Source organism: Cibotium barometz, chromosome 61 (genome assembly GCF_041138505.1).
Source record: "Cibotium barometz isolate CiBa-2024 chromosome 61, ASM4113850v1, whole genome shotgun sequence".
NCBI classification, from domain to species: domain Eukaryota; kingdom Viridiplantae; phylum Streptophyta; class Polypodiopsida; order Cyatheales; family Cibotiaceae; genus Cibotium; species Cibotium barometz.
The window spans coordinates 31,497,734-31,522,082 of NC_141106.1; the positions used below are offsets into that span (position 1 = coordinate 31,497,734).

At 41.0% G+C, this 24,349-nt stretch overlaps 1 protein-coding gene across 1 annotated transcript; it reads right to left on the minus strand.

Moving 5' to 3' along the window:
* Positions 1 to 15,965: 15,965 nt before the first annotated feature.
* On the minus strand, positions 15,966 to 19,212 carry LOC147604759 (phototropic-responsive NPH3 family protein NPY4-like). The gene is made up of 2 exons (XM_086794562.1): positions 18,513 to 19,212; positions 15,966 to 18,299 (listed from the first exon to the last, which is right to left on the minus strand). The coding sequence occupies exon 2, from the start codon at positions 18,285 to 18,287 to the stop codon at positions 16,608 to 16,610; it is 1,680 nt and encodes a 559-aa protein (XP_086650688.1). The 5' UTR covers positions 18,288 to 18,299; positions 18,513 to 19,212; the 3' UTR covers positions 15,966 to 16,607.
* Between the last annotated feature and the right edge of the window lie 5,137 nt (positions 19,213 to 24,349).

Below are 24,349 nucleotides of genomic sequence, written 5' to 3' on the forward strand. Positions count from 1 at the left end.
TCCATCCCGGATGATCATGTCTCAATAATCAAGATAAGGTATGATTGTGTGGCAGTTTGTTCAATTCATGTGTATTTTTTCTTACAGTGGCTTCATAGAAGGAACACCCCGGACGGGCGCCTAGGATAGTTGGATCTATCATAACAATGGAATGAGAAGTTGGCAAGGTACATGTTGTGAAGCCACCCTTAATGGCTCTTACTTAGTTTTTTGGTTTTATATTGTATGATATTTTTAGCTAAGGAATAATGCTGCTGATTTAAGAAAGATCTATGGATGATGTTCCCCTTGAAAATTTTATTCATAGAGGATGGCATTATACTTAAAGATTTTTTTGTTTTATTTTATATAATATTTTTAGTCAAGGAATAATGGTATTGATTTAAGAATGAGCTATGGGTGATGTCCCCCTTGAAAATCTTATTCATAGAGGATGGCATTGTACTCAAAGATTTTAGGCATCTTCTTCATATAAAGAAAAAGGTTGATTTTATTGAGAAATTCAATGAGAAGCTACATCTAAAACAAGAGAACAAAAACCTCCAAATCCTTGATATGAGTCCTATCATTTGTTTCTTGAGGGGATTTGAATGCTATATTGGGAATCCCTCACTTGGTGATGATATTAAGGTTCTATGGGATGTGGGAAGGTAAGAAATTCTCAGTAGCTACATAAGTGAGAAAGATAAAGTTAATGACTCCGTTTATCATTCATCTTTATGTATGAGAATTAATTATTTATTGCATTCATGAACATGATGGTGTTGTTCGAAAACCATAACAGGGGTTGATGCAAAGCCAAGTCCTACTGTAACTTGCCCATCTTCAATAATAATATATTTTCATTTACTAGATGATTTTATGGTCTTTTTTCTAGTGTAAAAATCATCAATTTTAATAATTAAGGTATTTCCACTTAGAATCTTAAAATTATGAGTCCAAATTTGAAATCTACGTGTGATTTTACCCTAATATAGAATTTTACAACTTTCAAAACGGACATCGGAATAAGCCTCTGCGTAAATTTTTAGTTATTTTTAGTTAAAGTATGGTAAACTTCCAACCTTAATAAATGCATGCCCAGGTGTCCGATTGATGAACGGACTCCACCCCTACGACCACCTCAGATAATTTCATCAAAAAAAATTTCGAGGCCGTCGCACACACCGACACACATATCAAGACTGGTGTCCCAAAAAGGGGTCCCGCCCTAAAAAGATGTCGTACACATACCCGGGTGCCCATACAACGACCGCGTAAGGACCAAAGGCCGATCGCCCTAGCGTATGGTCCCCGATGGTCTCCACGTGGACACCCATGCGACCACTGGCCTAGAAGGTACATGCGTACCCTACCTTTGGCCCACGTACAGGCACCACCTCTTTCCCTCCCCAGACTCATGCAGCCACAAACCAGTGTACTTTCGCCATAAACTGTCCTTTGTACCCTGCTTTGCTCCTCTCTTTCCCTGCACTCGTACCCGTACCAACCCCTATATAAACCCTCATTACCCCTCTGTGGTGGGTGGTCGGCACCCGACACTTTGAGCGGAGTCTCTACCCGACAGGCCATCTTCCAACAAGCCCTTTTCAGCCCATCTCCAAGTAGGCTTTGTAGTAGAACCCCTTCCATCTACACTGTTCTCCCCCCCCCCCCCCCCCGCCCAGCGGCGGCGGGGGATAACTCTCCATCTCCCCCCTCTAGTTTAATTTCCAACCTTGCCCCCAGCTTAAGGACACTCTACTTTTTGCTCCCCCCCCCACGGGGGTAACTCTCCATCTCCCCCCTCTGGTTTAATTTCCAACCTTGCCCCCAGCTTAAGGACCCTCTATCTTTTGCCCCCCCCCCCAATTTGTGGAGACTTAAGTAAACACACTTTGGCTCTTAGAGGTGGTTCCCCCACAAGTGCATTTTATACTCATAAAGGGAGCATACGGACTTCGAATTGCAATCCGACTAAAGCGTTGAGGTGACGTGAACTACGAGAAGGTGGATAGTATGGCTCCTCCTCGAAGATGCCAAAATGCTACCTCTCGAGAAGTGTGCATGACAACGACCTTAGAGGGAATGCCCTCGACGCGGTCCCAATTCTTCCCGTGAGAGTCCCACATGGAGCCAATGGCTAGGTTAGCTTAATAATCATTTAAAAAGAGGTTTTTTTAAATATTTAATGATTATAATTAAGCAAGAAAGGGGGTGCTACTTTTCCTTGTTTCGAATTTACCAAATTTCTTGTAAAAAAGTTGTCGCTTTCTCGAAAAGATAATGTGGTTTCTTGTATCCCATAATTTTAGTTAAACAATGGTGTTACTATCTTGATTAAGTTAAAGTACGTGTACACCTTCTCCCTTCCTTGATACTAACCTCGTTTGTGTGCTTGTGTAGCCAGGCGGCGACATTAGTGAGGCTCGAAGTCAGCCAAGGTATCCCTCCTACCATTGGGAAGTTCGAACTCACTGGCTAATTCCGTGGTCCCAAGCTAGTGTGGTAAATAAGCCCACCCTAGCACGTAGGCATCTCTCTGAGGAGCGGGAGGATCAAGCAACGGAGCCTAAGAGGGTGATAGGCCGGCTTGAGTCTTCGGCCAGTTAACCAATGATGAGGTGTATGGTCCCGTAGGGATTGCCTACTCTATGGAGACTGGGAGGTCAAATTCTAGAAAACGGAGGAATAAAATAAGCCTTGATCTGGCTATGGATAGATTTGAACATTGTATCTATTTTTAATTAAATCCTTTGTTTTCTAGTATTGTTGTATCATTGTTAAGTGGCTATTTTAACGAACACTGTGTAAGGGCTCTTATTAAGTAACTTGTTCATATATGTCACACAGAGTGGTAGGACTAATTAGAAAACAAAATTGACGCGTGAGTTGGGTGGAAAATGGGAGAATGGAATGCCCTGATAGAACCATCCTATGGATGGGTGGACTCAATAGTCGAGAAAACAAAATTGACGCGTGAGTTGGGTGGAAAATGGGAGAATGGAATGCCTTGATAGAACCATCCTATGGATGGGTGGACTCAATAGTCAAGTAGCTTTCCAACAAAATTGACGCGTGAGTTGGGTGGAAAATGGGAGAATGGAATGCCCTGAGATGGAACCATCCTATGGATGGGTGGACTCAATAGTCAGGTAGCTTTCCAACAAAATGAATTGAAATCTCTATGTTAGGTAAGTAAGTCCCTGGGCAACCCTCCTCTAGAGGATTAGGCCAACAGCTGTGCCTCACGTAGATGGGGAAAAAAGCATTGTTCTAGGAATCAAGAATAGAGGTTTCCCAAGTTAAGGTCAATTACTCTATGGTTGATTTGATTTTAAGTCATTTAGGAGACCACGCTCCCCATGCGGGATATAACTAGGTCTTACCTATTAGTCGTATCCTTTCATCTTTACACTGTTAAGGTGTTGTGAGTGATGAGAGTAGGAAGTTTTTCTTTTGTTAGACTTAGTAGACTATCTTAAGGTTTTCCCATTTTAGGTTGGGGGACCTTATCAGAGCCGATCTTAGTTCGTAGGATTTGTTATTTAAGGTTGTGTTGGAATGTATGTTTTACCTAAAATAAATGCTGATTGAAAAAATACCTTACTAGTACAATTTGAATTGGTGATTGAATGATTTTAGGAAGAGGGAGACGCTTACTCGAGATTCCTAGTCTTCTAGTGCGTCTTCCAGATAGCTTGTCGCTCTCCGAATTTCAAATTCCACGATACGATGGTGTAGATACCCGAGAAGTTTTCCCTCCCTCATCCCTCTCATATCCAAAGAGGGTGGGGTAGAGATCACTTTTGAAATCGTGGGCCGAGGTACTTCATCATCCGAGCAGACCAAATTGGGAACCTCACCACCATCGATTTAAAGTGGGTTCGTTGAACTAAGAAGCTGAAGATGGTCGACCTATTCTAGCTCATGGGTACTCCTCCCAAACCCAAAAGCTATGTGACCATAGAGGGGAACTGTATACCATAGAACCGCTGGGTATATGATCAAGTAATGCAAGTCTTAACCACCCAACAGAGTAGCTATTATGGAACACAACACAATCCAGAGTCTACCTCCCCTACCATCACTCTTCCGTATCTTAGAAACCACGACGGAACCCCCATATTTCACCTACGTGGACTGCTCGAGTCTTATGCCTTAGTTAAGCCTAGGAGTCTCTTTAATGATAGATAAAGACTAAATACATTAGTCTCAAATCTTTGTAATCAATATTTTCACTTGTCAATATTTGAATTGAGAAATAAAGTAATTTCAAGGTTTTACTTTTAAGTCATGAGTGTAGTGTAAAGTATAATTCTCATGATCCTAAATTTAATCTTGCGCGATGATGGCCAGGACGATCAACCTCCTCTCGCTAATACACTATACACAAATACCTAGGAGAAGAAGCTCCTACTCAAACAAATGCAACCTCCCTTCTTTAATAAGGGGGAAGGTTCAAAAATTGAGAAGGATGCCGAAGTATGGATTGAAGCAATGGACGATTACTTCTCAGAGCTGCAAGTACTGGATCGGCGAACCAATCCATGCTTGCACAGTTTTGCCTCACTGGGGATGCTAAACTCTGGTGGAAGCAATGGTGCCACAATAAGGGAGCCACATAACACTCCCAAACCTGGGATGACAGCAAACAAGTTGTGAAGGAATGGTATCTCCCCCCATCGAATGAATCTATCAAGATGAATGAGTTCTTCAGCCTCAAGCAGCTCAGACTCTAAGTTCATCACTCTCCGGAAGTATGCCCCATCCATGACTACCTCCCAAGCCCTTTGGATTCCCGCCTCGATATGCAATGATTACATTGCAAGATTCTCTCATACGAGCCAACCCTCTTGTGAAGGAGCTAAAGTCTAGCAAAGTTAGGCCCTAGAAGAGATCTCACCCTGAATCAAACCCTAAGGATCAATCTTATAAGAAGCCATAGCAAAATTCTCCCTACTACAACCGAGGTCGGCAAACCAACTCCTTTGTTCCCTGCTCGTATGTTGCTTCTTCTAGAGAGGCCCTTGTGTGTTTTCAATGAGTCGGGACACTTTAAGGCCAACTGTCCCAAGCTAGCAACATCCTTTCCTCAAAGTGGTTGAGCAAATCAGGGCCATGGAACCCCCATCCACCAGGTGGTGGACGTGGTAGAGGTCATGGAGTAGTTGCCCGCGCGGCCTGTGGTATAAATGAAGAATCAGCTTTGGAAATGGCTCAATAAGAGCGTGCCACTATCCATGCGACAATAGAACATCAGGGTCCTAACCAACAATTTGGTGATATTCAAACCCCAGCCACTCATCATGGTAAGCCATTCTAGCTTTTGATTGATAGCGGCAGTACCCATTCATTTCTTTCTCCAAGGTGTTTACAAAAATTAAATCTGGGTCAAAAACCAGCTAGGAAAATGGTTGTAGAGCTAGCTAGTGGGAAGGAAGTAGTATCTCACCACTGTGTAGGAAACCTTGACTTTGAATTGGGTAGTGAACAAACTCATGGCCATTTTAGGGTCTTACCTCATTAGGTATTTATGATGGGATCCTTGGGATGGACTAGTTAATCACAAACAGTGCTAGTGTTCACTGTAACCAAGGGAGTATCAATTTAAAAAATGAGCATGGCCAAGTAGTATTAGTTCAGGGGAAGACAGGTAAGCCCAAGTCTAGGTAGTCAAAGCAAAACATCTTCTCAAGGGAGCACGTAAGGGATAGCAAGTTTTCCTTGTTAAGCTCAACAAAGCTGTTGAACCTATTAAAGAATCAAAACCCTCTTGGCTCCAAGAATTCTCTGACATCTTTCTTGAGACGAGCTTACAGGGCTACCACCTCCTCGAGAAGTCGATCATGAAATTAAGCTAATTCCTGGTGCTCAACCTGTCTCAAAAACATCCTATAAGATGTCTCTCCTTGAAGCCATTGAGCTCAAGGAGCAACTTTCCCAACTCATTGAGCAAGGATTTGTAGGCCCTAGCAGCTCTCCTTGTTGGGGAGCACCCATTCTTTTCCAAAAGAAGAAGGACAACACTCTTCGTCTCTGCATTGATTATCGGGGGCTAAATCAGGTCATTGTCAAGAATAAGTATTCTATCCCTCACATACGAGACTCTTGACAGGCTTCATGGGGCCAAGGTTTTCTCAAAAATAGACTTGAGGTCTAGCCACTACTGCCAAATCAGAGTCAAGGAAGCAAATATACCCAAGACAGCTTTCAATACCCATTATGGCCACTATGAGTTTACTATAATGTCATTCGGTTTAACCAATGCTCCTGCAACTTTCAACCGCCTCATGCAAGATATATTTCATCCCTACTTGGATGAATTCGTTCTTGTCTTTTTTTAATGAGATTTTAGTCTACTCCAAGTCAGTGGAAGAGCATGAGGAGCATGTGCATAGAGTTCTGTAATTACCGTGTAGACATAAACTGTATGATGTTAAGAAAAGTAAATGTACCTTCTTTACTTACTAGTTTGACTATCTTGGATTCATTGTCTCCCAAGTTGGTAACTCAGTAGATCCCGCCAAGGTCAAGGATATACTGGAATGGCCACCTCCTAAATCAGTCCGCGAAGTTCGTGGATTTTTTGGAATCACAGGATGGTATAGGATTTTCATCAAAGATTGCTCCCTGGTAGCTGTACCCTTGACTGATCTTCTTAAGAAGGATTGCAAAATAGTGTGGTTGCCAATCCATCAAGTCAGCTTTTATCAACTCAAAGCCATCGTTACCTCAGCACCATTCTTAAAACTTTCTAATTTCACCAGGGAATTTGAGGTGGTTACTGATGCCAGTAGTCTAGCACTTGGTTGTGTCTTAGCCCAAGAAGAAAGACCGATGACTCATACTTCTCACAAGCTGAAGAAATATGAGGCCAACTATGCCACCCATGATTTGGAACTCTTAGTAGTTGTTCATCACCACAAGTTATGGAGACATTATCTCCTGGGGCATAAGTTCTAGCTTGTAACCGTCCACGAGAGTCTAAAGTGGATCTTCACCCACCCTAACCTCAATATGATGCAGAGAAGATGTTGAAATCCTATAACAATATGAATTCAACATCAAATTCCGCCCGGGGCAGGATAATGTGGTAGCAGATGCACTTAGCCACAAATCTTTCTTTAGTGCAATTTTGATGCTGCCAAATGATCCCATACTGGTCAAGGTAAAAGAAGTCTCATTTCATGATCCTGATTACCAAACGATGTGGTGAAATTATTCGAAGACGATGAAACTTCAAAGAAAAATAAAAATCTAATCAAGGGTTACTTCACCCATGATGGGTGCCTCTACTTTAATCACAAGCTATGTATTTCTAAGGATCTTGCCCTAAAGAAGCTAATCCTCCTGATGGGTGCCTCTACTTCACACAGGCTATGTATTCCTAAGGATCTTGCCCTAAAGAAGCTAATCCTCCCCATGAAGCTCATGATAACCCCGCTACAAGACACTTAGGCTATGCAAAGACCTTGAATGCTCCAAGGAGAAGGCCGGCTTGAAAAATTATGTCCTTCGATACTTGAAGCAATGTCTCTCATGTCAAAGGATAAAAGCTGAAAGAGTCAAGATGCCTAGGAAGCTTCAACCCTTGGATATCCCCCAAATGAAGTGGGAATGCATTAGTATGGATTTTGTCACAAGTCTCCCCACTATACAAGGAGGATATGATTCCATTTTTGTGGTGATGGACTCACCAAAGTAGCTCATTTGATACCAGCTAAGAAAACCTTCAAAGCTTCTGATGTTGCCCAATTATTCATCAAGGAGGTCTTCAAGATTCATGGTTTACCAAAAAGGATAGTTAGCGATCGGGACTCTAACTTCACTTCAAAGTTCTAGAAGTCCTTATTTCAAGCCTTGGGTACTCAACTTTACTTCAGTATAGCTTATCATCTAGAGATCGATGCCAGACTAAGAGAGTCAACCAAGTAATTGAAGACATTCTCAAAGCAAGAGCCGAGAAGATGGATTCAATACCTTTCTCTAGTAGAATTTGCCTATAATACATATCCTATCACCAGAGCATAGGGATGTCACCATTTAAAGCACTCTATGGACAGGAACGTTTATCTCCTCTAAATTTCTCTGATCCAACCTTAAGAGTCGAAGCCTCTAGGAAAATGCTTAAGGAGATGGAAGAGCAGAACAAGGCTATCCAGAAAGATATTAAAGCTATTCAATATTGGCAAAAGCATTATGCCGACACAAGGAGGTCTGAAAGGAACTTCAAGGAAGGAGACAAAGTTCTTCTACGGGTGAATCCAAACATAGCTCTCTGTCACTTGGAAAATATAAGGAGCTTAGCCCAAGATATTGTGGATCCTATACAGTCATCAAGTGTTTGGGCACAAGTGCCTATAAGCTACAGCTCCCAACCCATATTAAGGTCTACAATGTATTTCATGTAAGCTTGTTAAAGCCTTATGTACCCGGTCTCGATCATATTCTTGATAATGAGCAAGTTGTAATCCCAACTCAAGGAGTCCTTGAGTTGCAGCCTAGTAGGATCATAGATTCTAGAGAAAGGCAACTCCGTAATAGAACTCTTATAGAACATCTGGTGCAATGGAAGGACTACCCTGAAGAGGATGCAACTTGGAAAGATGAAGCCACACTCTTAACAAATTACCCTGAATTGACGAGATGGGGACATCTTGATTTCTTTAAGGGGGGAAGGATGTAACATGCCCATCTTCAATAATAATATATGTCCATTTAATAGATGATTTTATAGTCTTTTTTATAGTGTAAAAATAATTAATTTTAATAATTAAGCTGTTTCCACTTGGAATCTTAAAATTATGAGTCCAAATTTGGAATTTGCATGCGATTTTATCATAATATAGGATTTTACAGCACCTTAAAATAGACACCAAAATAAGGCTCTACGTAAAATTTTAATTAAAGTACGGTAAACTTTCGACCTTAATAAATGCATGTCTCGGTGTCTTGTTGACAAACGAAGTGCACCCCTATGACCAAGGAAAACACCCAAGACAATATCACCGAAAAAAAATCACGACCGTCGGGCGTGTTGACACGTATATCGAGGTTGGTGCCCCAAAAAGGGATCCCCGCCCCAAAAAGATGCCGTACACATACCCGAGTGCCCATACAATGATCGCGTAAGGACCAAAGGTCGGCCACCCTAGTGTATGGTCCCCGCTAGTCGCCACGTCGACACCCATGCGACTACTAGCCTAGAAGGTACATGTGTACCCCACCTTTGGCCCGCGTACATGCACCACCCCTTTCCCCAGACTCATGCAGCCATAGGGCTAGTGTACTTTCGACATACACTGTCCTTTGTAACCCGCTTTGCTCTCTTTCCCTGCACTCGTACACGTACTAGCCCCTATATAAACCCTCAGTACCCCTCCATGGGGGCCGGCACCCGCCGACACTCTAAGTGGAGTCTGTACCTTGACAGCCCTCTTTAGCCCATCTCCCAACAAGCCCTCTCCAAGTAGGCTCTGCACAATCCCTTCCAGCTACACTCTTCCCCCTGTTGAAATATACAAGTGAATAGGGTGTGTGTGGGAACAAGCTCTTGGTTAGAGGCTGTAAAAGAGGAGATGTAATTGTGAAAGAACCTGTGAAAAGGTGAGAAGAATCTACTAGGAGAGAATAAAGGGTAGCATGAGAGAATTTAGGAATGTGGAGTTATTCTGGGAGATATTCAGGGAAAAGAGAAGAGGTGGAGAGAATCAGGCAAAAGGTGGAGATATTCTGGGAGTGAATCATGGAGAAATCAATGGGATTTGATGCTTGATGTAAACTCTATAAATTGAGGCAATAGCCCTAATGAGAATTTGCTGGTTTTTGAGTATCCATGCCTACATTAATCTATTTGCTAATTACCCACTAACTACGTCTTAATTATTTGCTAATCACTTTGTTAATGATGTTGATTCTAGTGTTTGATCCACCATAGCTCATCATTATGCTCAAATTTCAACATGGTATCAAAGCCATGCCTAGAATCCATCAGGTTTATGAGCCCATTAGTTAATTAATCCAAATTAGTAGATAATTAGCAAAAAATCAAATTTTTAGTTAGTTTTTCACTTCTCCCTTCACCCCCAGCTAGTGGAGGATCTCTAGCACCTTGCACACTCTAAATTAGGGCACAAGCTTCTAGCATATGGTAGCTAACATCTTTGGCTACAAGCACATCAAAACGGCGCAGCAAACCGCGAAGTAAATCAGGAGAAATCGACGATTCTACAGGCGCGTTTTTTCTGAGGAAAATGAACATTGCAGCTTCATCAAATCAAATTACTTCAATTCCTCTTAGCCGCGGGGGTTTTCAAGCATGCTCTACAAGCAGGTGAAGACAGAATTCAATTTCATCAAGTCTACAGTGAGATCCAAGCTCTTCATCAAATCTACAGGTGACTTTGGTAAAACAGAGATTAAGCTTTCAATATTTGGTCAAATCTTGTGTTTCTTGGCTTAATCCTCTACTAGACTCATTGCTATTGATGCATTTGAAAGCATTTGAGCTCATTTGAAGTGGAAGGCACCAGATCTGGACTCCCCCGCATACTCTGTTTTTTGCACACAAAACAGAGCATTAATTTGCTAATCAGTGATTAATCAATGCTAATCACTATATTTTGGTGCAATTGAGGGTTTAAATTAACCATTAGGTATCTGAAGCAGATCCCTATAACTTCAGATTGCAAATCGGAGTTGGTTTGATACTCCAACCATCCCGTACAAATTGGTTACTCTTAATTTAATGTAATTTCTGGTAAAATTGGTTACTCTTAATTTAATGTAATTTCTGGTAAAATTATGCTGATAAATTTGTGAAAATCATCATTTTGCATTTAACCCTTGGTTAATGCCTGTAAATCTCACTCAAATTCAAGATTATTCACAGCCAGAGTTGCATTTGGAATGTGCATGAGAATGAATGCTATACGCATTATGTATTGGGCACATTACATCAGTGTAAAAATGGGAACAGACATTGCCCTTGTCCAGAATAAGGCAAGAGGTAAGACCTCCCGCATAATTTTGGGTTTGCATTGCATAATGATACTAGATAAACATCAAAAACCCAAAGGAACTGTCAGCAAAACATTTAAACATGTTGCTCACATGGAGCAAAATGACCTGACGGATGAGCTCATGGCCCCAGCCATGAAAGAAGAAGAAAATCTCCTTCCAAGAGGAAGATCCACACCAAGAAGATCTAAAGGAAGACATGGACACGAGAAGAGAAGCTGCCCCAAGAAGACTGAAAGAAGAGACGGACGCGTGGAGAGAAGCTGCCACGACAAGAAGACTGAAGACAAGAGAAGATATGAGGCTCCAAAGAGTGAGGAGCCATGTGAAAATCTCTGTGAGAGAGAGAGAGAGAGACCCCACAACCCAATGTAACCTGCCCCAACAAAGTAAAACCACCTCTGAGCCACCGATGATGTAGGCCACGTGGTAGATGTATGTGTGAGCACTTTAGTCAAGGTCGCGGGCACTTATAGTAGCCTTGGACACATAGAGAGAGAGAGTGTCAAGGACTATGGAGTTTAGGGACTTGAGGCACTGGTTGCAAGTAAGAAAGAAACTTGATACAGGATCCAGGTGTGCTGAGATAACTTGAGGGGAGGAGTAGACACTGGTCGCTAACTACCAAGTAAGGGGAGGCAAACTTGGTATAGGGTCTAGGTGTACTAGGAGTATTCACTTGAGGGGAGGTGTTGAAATATACAAGTGAATAGGGTGTGTGTGGGAACAAGCTCTTGGTTAGAGGCTGTAAAAGAGGAGATGTAATTGTGAAAGAACCTGTGAAAAGGTGAGAAGAATCTACTGGGAGAGAATAAAGGGTAGCATGAGAGAATTTAGGAGTGTGGAGTTATTCTGGGAGATATTCAGGGAAAAGAGAAGAGGTGGAGAGAATCAGGCAAAAGGTGGAGATATTCTGGGAGTGAATCATGGAGAAATCAATGGGATTTGATGCTTGATGTAAACTCTATAAATTGAGGCAATAGCCCTAATGAGAATTTGCTGGTTTTTGAGTATCCATGCCTACATTAATCTATTTGCTAATTACCCACGTCTTAATCATTTGCTAATCACTTTGTTAATGATGTTGATTCTAGTGTTTGATCCACCATAGCTCATCATTATGCTCAAATTTCAACACCCCCTTCCTCCCCCTCCCCCCTCCGCCCCCATGTGAATAGACTTAAGGGGGAACTCTCTATCTCCCCCCTTTGGTTCAATTTCCAGCCTTACCCCCAGCTTAAGGACACTACTTTTTGCCCCCCCTCCCCCCCCCCCCCAATTTGCGGAGACTTAAGTAAGCACACTTTGGCTTTTAGAGGTGGTTCCCACACGAGTGCGTTTTATGCTCATAAAGTGAGCATACGAACTCCGAATTGCAATCCAACTAAAGCGTTGCATTCGCAGGTGATGTGATCTACGAGAAGGTGGATAGTATGGATCCTCCTCAAAGACACTAATATACTGCCTCGAGAAGCATGCATGACAACGACCTTATAAGGAATGCCCCCGACACGGTCCCAGCTTTTCCCGTGGGAGTCCCACATGGAGCCAATGGCTAGGTTAGCTTAATAATCATTTAAAAAGAGATTATTTTAATATTTAATGATTAGCATTAATTAAGCAAGAAAGAGGGTGCTACTTTTCCTTGTTTCGAATTTACCAAATTTCTTGTAAAGTTGTCGCTTTCTCGAAAAGATAATGTGGTTTCTTATATCCCATGATTTTACTTAAACAATGGTGTTGCTATCTTGATTAAGTTAAAGTACATGTATATCTTCTCCTTGCCTTGATGCTAACCCCGTTCTTGTGCTTATGTAGCCGGGCGACGACGTTAGCGAGGCCCGGAGTTGGCCCAAGGTATCCCTCTTACCATTGGAAAGTTGGAACTCACCGGTTTGGACGAGTGTTATGAATGCTACCTAGTTCTGTGGGCCTAGGCTAGTGTGGTAAATAAGCCCACCCTAGCCCGTAGACATCCCTCCTCCAAGGAGCTCCAAGGAGCGGGAGGATCAAGCGACGGAGCCTGAGAGGACGATAGGATGGCTTGAGTCCTTGTTGGCTATACCGAGACAACAAGGTGTATGGTCCCATAGGGATTGCCTAGTCTATGGAGACTGGACGGCCGAATTCTAGATATTCGGCGCAAAATAAAATAAGCCTTGATCTGGCTATGGATATATTTGAACATTGTATCTATTTTTAATTAAATCCCTTGTTTTCTAGTATTGTTGTATGATTGTTAAGTGGTTATTTTAATGAACACTGTGTAAGGTCTCTAATTAAGGAACTCATTTATCCATGTCACACAATGTGGTAGGACTAATTAGAAAACAAAATTGACACGTGAGTTAGGTGGAAAGGGAGGATGGAATGCCCTGACGACACCATCCTATGGACAGGTGGACCCAATTAGTCGGGTAGCTTTCCAACAAAATTAATTGAAAGCTCTATGTTAGTTAAGTAGGTCCCTGGGGCACAGCTGCTAGTCGGGTAGCTTTCCAAAACAAAATTAATTAAAAGCTCTATGTTAGGTAAGTAGGTCCTTGGGCAACCCTACTCTAGAGGATTAGGCTAGCGGCTGTGCCTCGCGTAGATGGGGAAAAAAGCATTGTTCTAGGAATCAAGAATAGAGGTTGCCCAAGTTAGGGTCAATCACTCTATGGGTGATTTGATTTTAAGAGTCATTTAGGAGACCACGCTCCCCCTGTGGGATAGAACTAGGTCTTACCTATTAGTCGTATCCTCGCATCTTTACACAGTCGAGGTGTCGACGAGTAGGAAGTTTGTCTTTTGTTAGACTTAGTCGATTGTCTTAAGGTTTTCCCATTTTAGGTTGGGGAACCTTACACCTATACCTGACCCGACATATTCCCCACTACAGACCATACTACTAGATCATACTCTTTCTTTAGGGTGGAGGTGACAGAATGTAGATACGCTATATATGCTATCGTCAAGCATCACTGATATAGTGATGACCTTGACTCAACATACCACCACAACCTCTAAAGGATGGCAAGTTCTTAAGGACCAGTATGAGATGAGGAATCAGACATGGATTCAAAACCCTAAGAATCCACTTATAGGAGCTAGACAAACAAGGGAGGAATCCATGACATCTTTGGGTGAGAAAGTGATTTTGAGGACATGTCTCAAGAAAGTGATTTCAATGATGCAGATGCAGAGGTATACACAATTGATATGGAGGAACCAAATAGTCATGAAAAGGTAAATCCTCTCCCATCACCTTCACCAAACAGTTGTGAAATAGTCACAATTGATCTGGAGGATCCAAATAGTTATGAAAAGGTAAATCCTCTCCCACCTTTAAGCAGCCTCAAGCTTGACCAAACTTTAACCAAGAAAGTCATGTAAGTATGAGGACATGCTAGCACGGTTCCCATAACTGTTTGAGGCATATTTATAGTGTACAGAGCACAAGATATAATTAGAAGAGGGTTGCAAAACAGTGGTTTAGAAGCCAAGGCGATTGGTCCCTCTTCTCTCTCACCTTACTTCTTCAGAAAAATAAGGATTTTGGGAAAGGAGTGCCAGTCGTCTAGCTTTGAAGCTTTAAAAGAAGCATTAACCAGTGCACCAATTTTCAAGAATCCAAAGTGGCATGAAAGGTTCTATCTGAAAGTAGGATGCACACCCCATGCACTTGCACGAATCATATTGCAAAAAGGGAAGACCATAGAAACTAGGCATGCGGAGGAATAAAAGCTAAGCCTCTCATTAGTCTTTGGCCTAAAGCATTTATTGGGAAGAGCATTCACTACACTACTCATAGAAAATGGTGCTTTGAAGAGGAGAACTCTAGAAAGGTTTGTCAAATGGAGCCAATTATTTGTAGAGTTTCATTTTGATGTCAAAGTGGTAAAAGGAGGAGGAGCTACCTTTAAAAATGCATTATTAGACTTTGAAAGGAAGTTTTTTGCAGTGTCTTGCCAATGCTTGCCTTTTGTTTACATGAGGATGCATACATGGAAGTGGGGAATTACCTTAGCACTTGTTCTTATCCCTTGAGTGCCACAACCAAAGGGAAAATATGTATGGATGTGAGGCACTTGTCACTCTTGGATAATGTATGGATGTGAGGCGCTTGTCTCTCTTGGATAATGTGCTAGGTAGGACAGGATGGGATCATTACAAGAGCCATCACTAGAAAGCCAACATCTGGCATTACTTTCTTTTTAAATATGAAGCCCCAATATTATATAAGATTTGCTTAACTTATAACCACTGAAAAGTCTCAAGCTCTCAAGTAACCTGTAACCATTGACTAATATCAAAAAACCTTTAACCATTGATGAGTCTCTAGTTACATGAAATCATTAATCAACCTAAAACCTTTGCTCAATCTCATGTAATGTGTGACCTTTGAGCATTAGTTATAAACATGACCATGATCATTGACCATTAACCAATATTCCTATAAAAAGGAAAGGGCTTGCAAGTTTAAAGTTGTAGAGTCCAAAATAGATGGTCTTTAAAATGACATTTTTTACACTAATACTTTTTTGTCACACCTTTAATGTAAATTATAAGTTTGAATGTTCATACATGTCACTCAAATAGATGATTGTAAACATGCCCATAATGTAGAAAATTGCCATTCATTTTGAGTGCAAGTCATGCATAGGTCAATGAAACTAATGAGGATATGCATAGATCATCAAGAAATGACAAGGCATTGGATCATAATGTACGAAGTGATGAATATGTCATATTTATCCTTAACATTATGACTAGATAATTTTTGTTCACCTAAAGAAAAAACAATAATTTAAATATTTCTACCTATGCAACTATGTACTAGTTATAGAAATATATATAAAAATATTCCCCAAAAAATTTAAAAAAATTTAAAAAAATTCTAGCACATTTAATTGGGCAGGACCAAAAAGGAGCCACCTTACCTTTGATTTGATCTGAGCTGAGCTAAGAAGCCTAAGAGCACTTGGAAGAAGTGACCCCAATAATTGAATTTCCAAACTTAGTAAGTTATAGGGGCTAACCCCTTCTTAAAAAAGTTGCCCTTTACATGCATTAAAAACAGTGCCATCAGTATCACTGACAAAGAGAATTGCCTTGATAAGCTATATGATTATATTCATGTTGATAGTTCTTAGATAATACAACCACCCAGTTTTGGGAGGCAATAGTGGCTCCTTTGTTCTACAATGGAAAGCTTGTTTGTATCAAATTTTTCATGCATTCCCTGTGAAGTAAGTACTTTGCATCCTTACTACATACACTGAAGTTTTGATCTCCTCCATAATCAAGGCTTCATCAAACATGCACAGTACTCTATTGAATTGGTCTAAAGCACAACTTGGGGGCACAAGGTTGCCTTCATAATAGGTATACTAGTAGAACTTCAATGGTTACCCAAGCCCTCCCCCTTAGCTCTTTTGCTGCATCAATGCCCTTGATTATCATTAGTGTGAACATCTTTGCTGCACCATCACTTGGCCATTTGATGTGTGCAGGACTGTAATTCAAACTGAGCTGTTGTAGAAGCCACTACTATATTTGCTCAATACAGATTTGAGCTACTCTGCTTCAAGTGTAGTGTTGCCTGAAGGAGCCTTTGTAGATGCTCAATACTCAACACTGCTGCAAGTTGAACGGCGGGCAGGCGTATCCGAAGGTGCCTCCTCCACCTCATCTGGGATAATAGCATGGACACATCCATTCATCCGCGACTTGTTGAATATAATGTCAGGGCTACTCTCACAACTATCTTGGAGAAAGCAGATCTTGCTCCCTCCCATGAGAGCAGCATACTGTTTCTGAAGCTCCATGATCTCCTTGGAGCGCCGTGAGTTCTCCTCCAAGAGCTTGAGGCTTGCTCTGATGACTTTCTGCATGATTTGGGCCAGCTTTTGCCTGTCCTCTTCCCTGGTTACTGACAACTCCTCATTGTGTTGCTGCAACACATATTTCAACACATGGGGTTGGCATAGAAAGGTGGCATTGTTGAGGGCTTTCTGATTGTATGGGGAGCTCAGCTTGGTGATGTCCACAAGCCCCCATAGCTTCTGCTTCTCATCAGATGAGAATTCCGCCTTTGCGACCAGTTTCTCAACTGCTGTGTACAGCATATCATGGGATGTTCTAGAGGTTGCTGGAAAAGCTTCGATGAAAGAGATGAAATCTTCAACAGAGACTGATGCTGTGTCTACAAAGCTCCAGAGGCAGGCATCGACCTCGGTCGCCACCTCCTCCATCTCCTTCTCCTCCACCTCCTTTGTCTGCTTGAAATGCTTCACTAGAGCCAACAGTGTCTGTGGTTCGAAGCTGTACGTGAGCAAATAATCATCGAGCTCATGTAGGCTGCCTCCAATCCTCTCCTCTAAAAAGGCAATCACAGGTTTGAGCCGCTCGATCATGACAGCATCTGCTCTCTTCAACAACAAACCCACATGCTCTAGAAGGCTGCACCAGTACTGTGAAGAAAGCTCCAACCATGGCCTGTCCAAGGTGACACTCTTCTCTAGCATCCTTGTCAAGCAGATGACCACCCAACATCTTGCCCTGTCTGTTCTGCACTCTACAGCGATGGTGCTGTCTAGCCATCCCTTCACATTCCTTCCCTGCCTACACTTCAAATTAAGATTTACCTCTCCATTAACAAGCTCTTCAACCACCTCTTGCACATACTGGTCAGGCAAAGAAGCCACTCTGATTAGGGTATCAGTCAAGATTTGGCATGGTGAGCTTTGCCATGCATTGGAAGATCCACTGCTACTAAGAGGGATGGGCGCCGACAAGTACTTTGTGTCAAAAAAAGCCTTGATGCAAGCTGCAGAGATGACCTTTAGGCACCTGGACTCGATGTAGTCGTCCACGGGAGACTGCAACCTCTTGTACTGCTGCAGGAAAGCTATGGAGGACCTCCAATGGCAGAAGATGTTCATGTAGAGGAACTTCTTGGTGCTGTCCTGCAGCTCGGCCATGCCCAAATGCTCAGCTACCGCCCGGATTTTGGCGACATTCTCAAGAGTGTATGTGGGCTTGATGAGGTAGGAGAAATCTGCTGCTACAAAGAACCCTTCTGCACCCCCAGGCATGCCCCTTAGCTCTACTATTCTGGCATTATCTGCTTTGTAGCCACTGCTTGAGCTGGGAAGATTTCTGAAGTAGAGACTTGCGTTGAGCAAGGGAAGCATGTGGAGATGGAATTCTTGGCCATCTACAAGCACAGTAACATCACTAAACTCTCCTGTTCTCCTCACCCTCTGCAGCCACCCACTAAAGCTGTTCTCCTTCTTAGCCATAGAAAGCTAAATCTAAGCAGGAATGGGAAGAAATTTTCTCAGAAGCCGGCCCAAAAGCGAGATAAAATGCCAGAGGGAGAGAGCCACACACACGCGCGCGCGCGCACACACACACACACACACGCACAGGGAGATGCAATGGAACAGTGGTGTGATTAAGGAAGGGTTAACTCATTAGCCGGCTAAACAGTATATGCTTAATGACGAGAGAGAGAGAGATAGTACCTTGACTTTGAGGTGAAGACCAAATTATGCTTTTCTGGGTGATAATTATTGTGCCCAGATCAAATTATGGGCAGAAATGCCCCCTTTGGAGGAATTCATTGAGAAGAAAAGCACCCCAACTGCATTGAAATTCTATGCTTAGTATGAGTTCTATTGCAAGGTGCCTGTAGCTTGATGAGGACCAACGGTAGAGCTAAGATCTGCAACAGTAGGGGAGGGAATGTAACCCACATGGGCAAGAGCATCCAATGGTTCTAGCTTTTCCCTGTTTGTGTCCCAAGTGGGAGAAAAGACACTCACTACCCATCAAGTCCCTTGGAGTGCAAAGGCAAAGGCAAAGGCAAAAGCAAAGGCCCCATCATCTTGCAAGCCAGCAGGCAGGCTCACCATACAAATCTGACCCAAACAAACCTTGTAAAGCAGAAATTGTGACCTGTATGAGAACATGGAATAGCCTGGAAAGCAAAAAAGCACCCTTGGGAAAAAGAGAGAGTGTGTTAGGTAGAATGCAAAGTCTAGAAAATTCAAATCCTCCTCACATGCTGGTCATCATCATAGAAGAAATTGGTTTTAAGGAAGGCAGTTGATAGTGATAAGAATGGAGATTAGAGATTAAGCAGTTGATGATTAGAATGGAGAATTGATAGAGATATTAAGCAAATTAGGCAGGCAATTGATGATGAATATGATATAGATTGGCAGAGATTATGCAAAAAGGAAAGGTAGGTTAAAGACAAGGAGTTGACTGGATTATCCATGGGTTTAAAGGGTTGATTAGGATTAGGCAAAGGCTAAACTTCTAAAGCTGATGGAAAGGAGAGTGTAGTTGGAGTTAGGGAGATCTTATTTAGAAAAGTGTGTGGATTTTGTTAGAAAGTTGGATTTGGTAGCACTTTGTTAGAGAGAGAGAGAGAGAGAGAGAGAGAGAGAGAGAGAGAGGGGGGGGGGAATCCTGGATTTTGATGTTTTAACACTAATTAAGAGTGTTAACTTAATAAAGCAATGGATTAGAGAAGAAAGAAGAGATTAGAGATTTTTTTTAATAGGGTTTGCTTGAATCCAAAGCATTCCCTTTCAAAGCACATCATTCTTCTTCTTTGCTGTGCATTGCTTTGTAAATTGTAGTGGAAGAGATTGGGTCTTATCATTACCGTAGGTTTATAAATTAATTATTTTTTAAAATTTCCTCTTTTTTTTCACGAGGTTCGAAGTGTATATGAATTTCAAAAAAATCTATGAATATATATTTAATTTATAAGGTGGTTTATATAAATAAATATAGGGATGGATTAAGGCAAAAAAAAATAGGGGTTTTTTTTTTAAAGCTTTCATAATTTGGATTTTTGAAAAGGAAAAAGGAAGGGAAAATGGCCGTTTTAATGTTAAGTTGGCCGTGCCTTGCATGCACAGTTTTACAAGCGCAGGTTTTAACTTTGCATGTGCTTTTTCTGTCAACTCCCGTGATCGCTCAGTGTGCCAACGGTAAAAAAAACCTGGCACAAATTTTATAAAATTCATAAATATCTTATATAAATAAATACATATAATAATTCATATCATTTTTGCAAAAATATCCGACAATTTTTTCCCTTACCACCATCCCCACAAAATAATAAAATCCTTAAAAAATTTCACCCCAAAAAAAATAGGCCGCCACCATTTCCACAGATCATTTCTACAATAATAAATTCATGTCAATATACAGAATATATATCATTTCTACAAAATAAATACATGACGCAATTTTGTCTACAAATAATATAATTCATGTCAATATATATATATATATATATATCTCTCGTTTTCTATTTTTATTTTTGTATTATATGATATCGATGAGGTGGGGCCCACGGAGTCGTACCTTCGCTTAAAAAGGCGCCAAGTGGCGAAAAACTGTAGGTCCAGCTAAGCAATGCATCAAAAAACGTTAAAAATTTTGCCCTTCAAAAATGCATGTGTCCCCATCAGACGCTGCCAACACGTCCCATCAGATTCTCCGCGTCTGACGTGTCGCACCTTTCCTGCAGGACACGCCACCCAATGGCACGAACCCGAATCACGATGCTGCATGTGGGCCCCACCTTCTCTCTTACTCGCTTTTTTGCACGAACTTTTGCCACTTCAAATTCCATGCTTTTTTTAAAAAGGAAAAGGTTCCCAACGCCATTTCACCAACACGTTGCTAGGAAGCTGCCCCCCACGTCTCTCTCTCTCTCTCTCTCTCTCTATAGCCAAGCTAACCACTCCACATTGCTTGTGTTCGTGCTTGTTTGTGGCCTAGTATTATTCTCATAACAAGTTGGCTCTCACCCCGTCTCTAACAGAGTTGACACCCCTCTCTCTCTTTTCGGCCCTCCCCCCCCTCTCTGTCCACCCCCGCACTTTGCATTCCTTGATGACACGTGTCAAAAGAGACTTTAGTCTCCTTTATATATAGTATAAAAACCATTGTATCACTCTTGCTCTCATAGATCCTTGGGGTCTTTGGTAGACGTTAGTAAACCCCCCCCCTCTCTCTCTCTCTTTCGTCCTACCAAACAAGGCAATCTCAAGGATCATACTCACATGCATCTCAAGACTCACCCCAACCACCTTAGACCATTCAGTGGCCTAGGTATGCTACATCAACCACCCACAACAGAATCCACATGATTTGGTCTAGGTATGCTACATCAACAACCCACACATGATTCTCCCCCACTCTAGGAAGGCCTTCAGAAACAGAGCTAAAACTATTCTCGAATAAACTAAAACCTACTTGTCTACCTACTACTTGTCTACCTACTACTTACTTTCATGCATGACGTCTCAAATATTGATTGGTTGGAAATTGGTAATATGAATAACTCTTTCTCATGCAATATTGAGGATGATTTAAAATCTCAATATGTAACATAGCTCCTTACACATCTCCTTAAGACTAAAACTTGCATAAGCAAGCTTAATAATAAAATTCAAGTCATGCTATTAATAATGATACCTTTACTTCCTAGGCTTTAACATAGTGGTAGCACCCACACCTATGTAAGTAGAGGTTGTGGGTTCGAATCTACCCTATTGGCATGTAATGTCAGTACCATTACTCACATGTTAAAAAAGGTACATTTATTATGACAAGGATGCATACGCACTATCTTGAACTAGTTGTGAACAAACTTTCATTCCACATTCAACGCTTACATGCATGAGAGAAAGAGAGGAGTTGACTAGAAAAGGAAAGGACACCAAAGGGAAGATTTGTTGCAATAAGGAGGAAGATTTGTTGCAATAAAGGAGGGTGAAAAAAAGCCATTCCCTCTCTAGTTCATTAATTATTAGCACAATGCATGAGTAAGTTTCTATTCCTGATTCCAAAAGAGTTACACCGTGTGGCCCCATGTGAAATTTGCAACATTAGCATTTATGGCCATGTCGGAACATTGGTGGTTTTGCAATTAAGCCTTACACATTTATGTTTTCACATGTGCGATTGGCCATCCCTTTTAATGTAAGCACTACCCCCTCTATGGTAATATGTGTTAGAGAGAGAGAGAGAGAGAGAGAGAGAGAGAGAGAGAGAGAGAGAGAGAGAGAGAGAGAGAGAGAGAGAGAGAGGATTTAATTAGAAAAGGAAATAACAACATAAAGAGAAGATTTATTGCCTACAAGGAAAATGCATAGAACCCATTTCCCTCTAGTTTATCTTTTTCGTTCTTGATTGCAAAAGAGCTATGTTATATGGCCCCATACGAGATTTGCAACATTAGCATTATTTGAGGCCATGTTGAGCCACCACATTGGCAATCAAGCCTTATGTAATTATGCTTTTACCTAAGTGATCTGAAAGATACATAACAATGGCAATTAAGCCTTATGCAATTATGTTTTTACCTGAGTGATATGAAAGATACATAATAAATAATGGCAATTAAGCCTTATGTAATTATGTTTTTACCTAAGTGATATGAAAGATACATAATAAATAATGGCAATTAAGACATGCAATTATGTTTTTACCTAAGTGATATGAAAGATACATAATAAATAATGGCAATTAAGACATGCAATTATGTTTTTACCTAAGATACATAATTTAAATGGCAATTAAGCCTTATGCAATTATGTTTTTACCTAAGTGATATGAAAGACACATAATTTAAATGGCAATTAAGCCTTATGCAATTATGTTTTTTTCCTAAGTGATATGAAAGATACATAATAATTGATGCCGTCTTTATTGGTCCCCAAACATCAGAATGCACCACATCCACAGGTCTTGACTGACATGTTTATCATGCAAAAATGCATGCTTACTCTGCTTGCCCAATTGGCACACTTCACATACTCTGTGATATGGAAGATACTCTGTGATATGAAAGATACATAATAATGGCAATCAAGCCTTATGCAATTATGTATTTACCTAAGTGATATGAAAGATACATAATAATTGATGCCATCTTTATTGGTCCCTAAACATCAGAATGCACCACATCCAAAGGTCTTTGACTTACATGTTGCTCATGCAAAAATGCATGCTTACTTTGCTTGCCCAATTGGCACACTTCACATACTCTATGCATTCTATCCATTTTGAACTTTGGCAAAACCTGTGACAATACTTTGGGCCTACATATTCTTCAGCCGCGCCGCCAAATATTGGCATGTCTAATATGTCTATACTAAATATTGATATTTATAATCACACTTGTACCATGTGCAAACATTGCTTACATCCACTGTAAACATTCTGCCAACTCTATTTCCCTTTGTGACCAAGTACAGACTGGTTATTGAAATCCTCCACATAACATCCATGAGGATTCAACCTTACTTGCAAACCCTGCTCAATCATCTAACCAATAGAGACTAGGTTCTTTACTATGTTTGTTGGCACATGAAGAACATCAGGAAGATACTTTAACATGTCATCCTTGCATAGACAAAGGAACTTTCCTAACATGCATAATAGGGTGTGTTGTATCATCACATGTTTCTACATAACTTGGTTTTTCCAAATCCTTTATTTCTCTGAGCCACACACCCAAATCAACATACCATACATCACGTGAATTTGATGATGCATCTACTGTAGTCGTGGGACTAAGCATATGCTACATCACAAATAATTGTTACAGATGGGTGTCTAAATTTTCTTCTTTCTTTTTCACTTCTCTAAAACCATAACATGATGCATCTACTGTAGTCGTGGGACTAAGCATATGCTACATCACAAATAATTGTTACAGATGGGTGTCTAAATTTTCTTCTTTCTTTTCACTTCTCTAAAACCATAACATGATGATAAGTGTACATACTATAAGTACTCTCCTACTAAAACATACAAACTCCATAGTGTGAACTCGAATATATAAGATGGTTCTATAACTATGCCATTTCTCTAGTAAACCAAAATTTCTACTTGACATATCAACCATAATCTCACCAACTATTCCAATAGTATAAGTGTGGAGGTGTCATCCATATCTACACTAGTTGAGCTCAATATCTCAACACCATGGCTAGAGGTTTTGTGGAGGTATCTAGCTAACATCCGTCTTTGCTTGATTTTGCAATTGTCCTCAATTACATGTTTTCTTATATAAGTGGGTGAGGTCTTGACATTCGTCAAGCATCCACCAAGCATTTTCTATAGGATGATTCTTGAACGAGGTCAAAAGATACTTGGTGTATATGTTTCACGTGTGTGTGGTATTGAGTTAATGATTGTGTTAGGTTCAAGTATTTTCTCTTAAATCAATAATTAGAGGTGGCGTCATAAGTAGGATGTGAAGGAAGTGGTTCTCTAGATGTTTCAACAATTAGAGGTGGTTATTCATAAGTAGGATGTGAAGGAA

Bases quoted from the DNA above. Each gene is read 5' to 3' on its own strand.
- LOC147604759 (XM_086794562.1), bottom strand. From the start codon at position 18,287: ATGGCTAAGAAGGAGAACAGCTTTAGTGGGTGGCTGCAGAGGGTGAGG.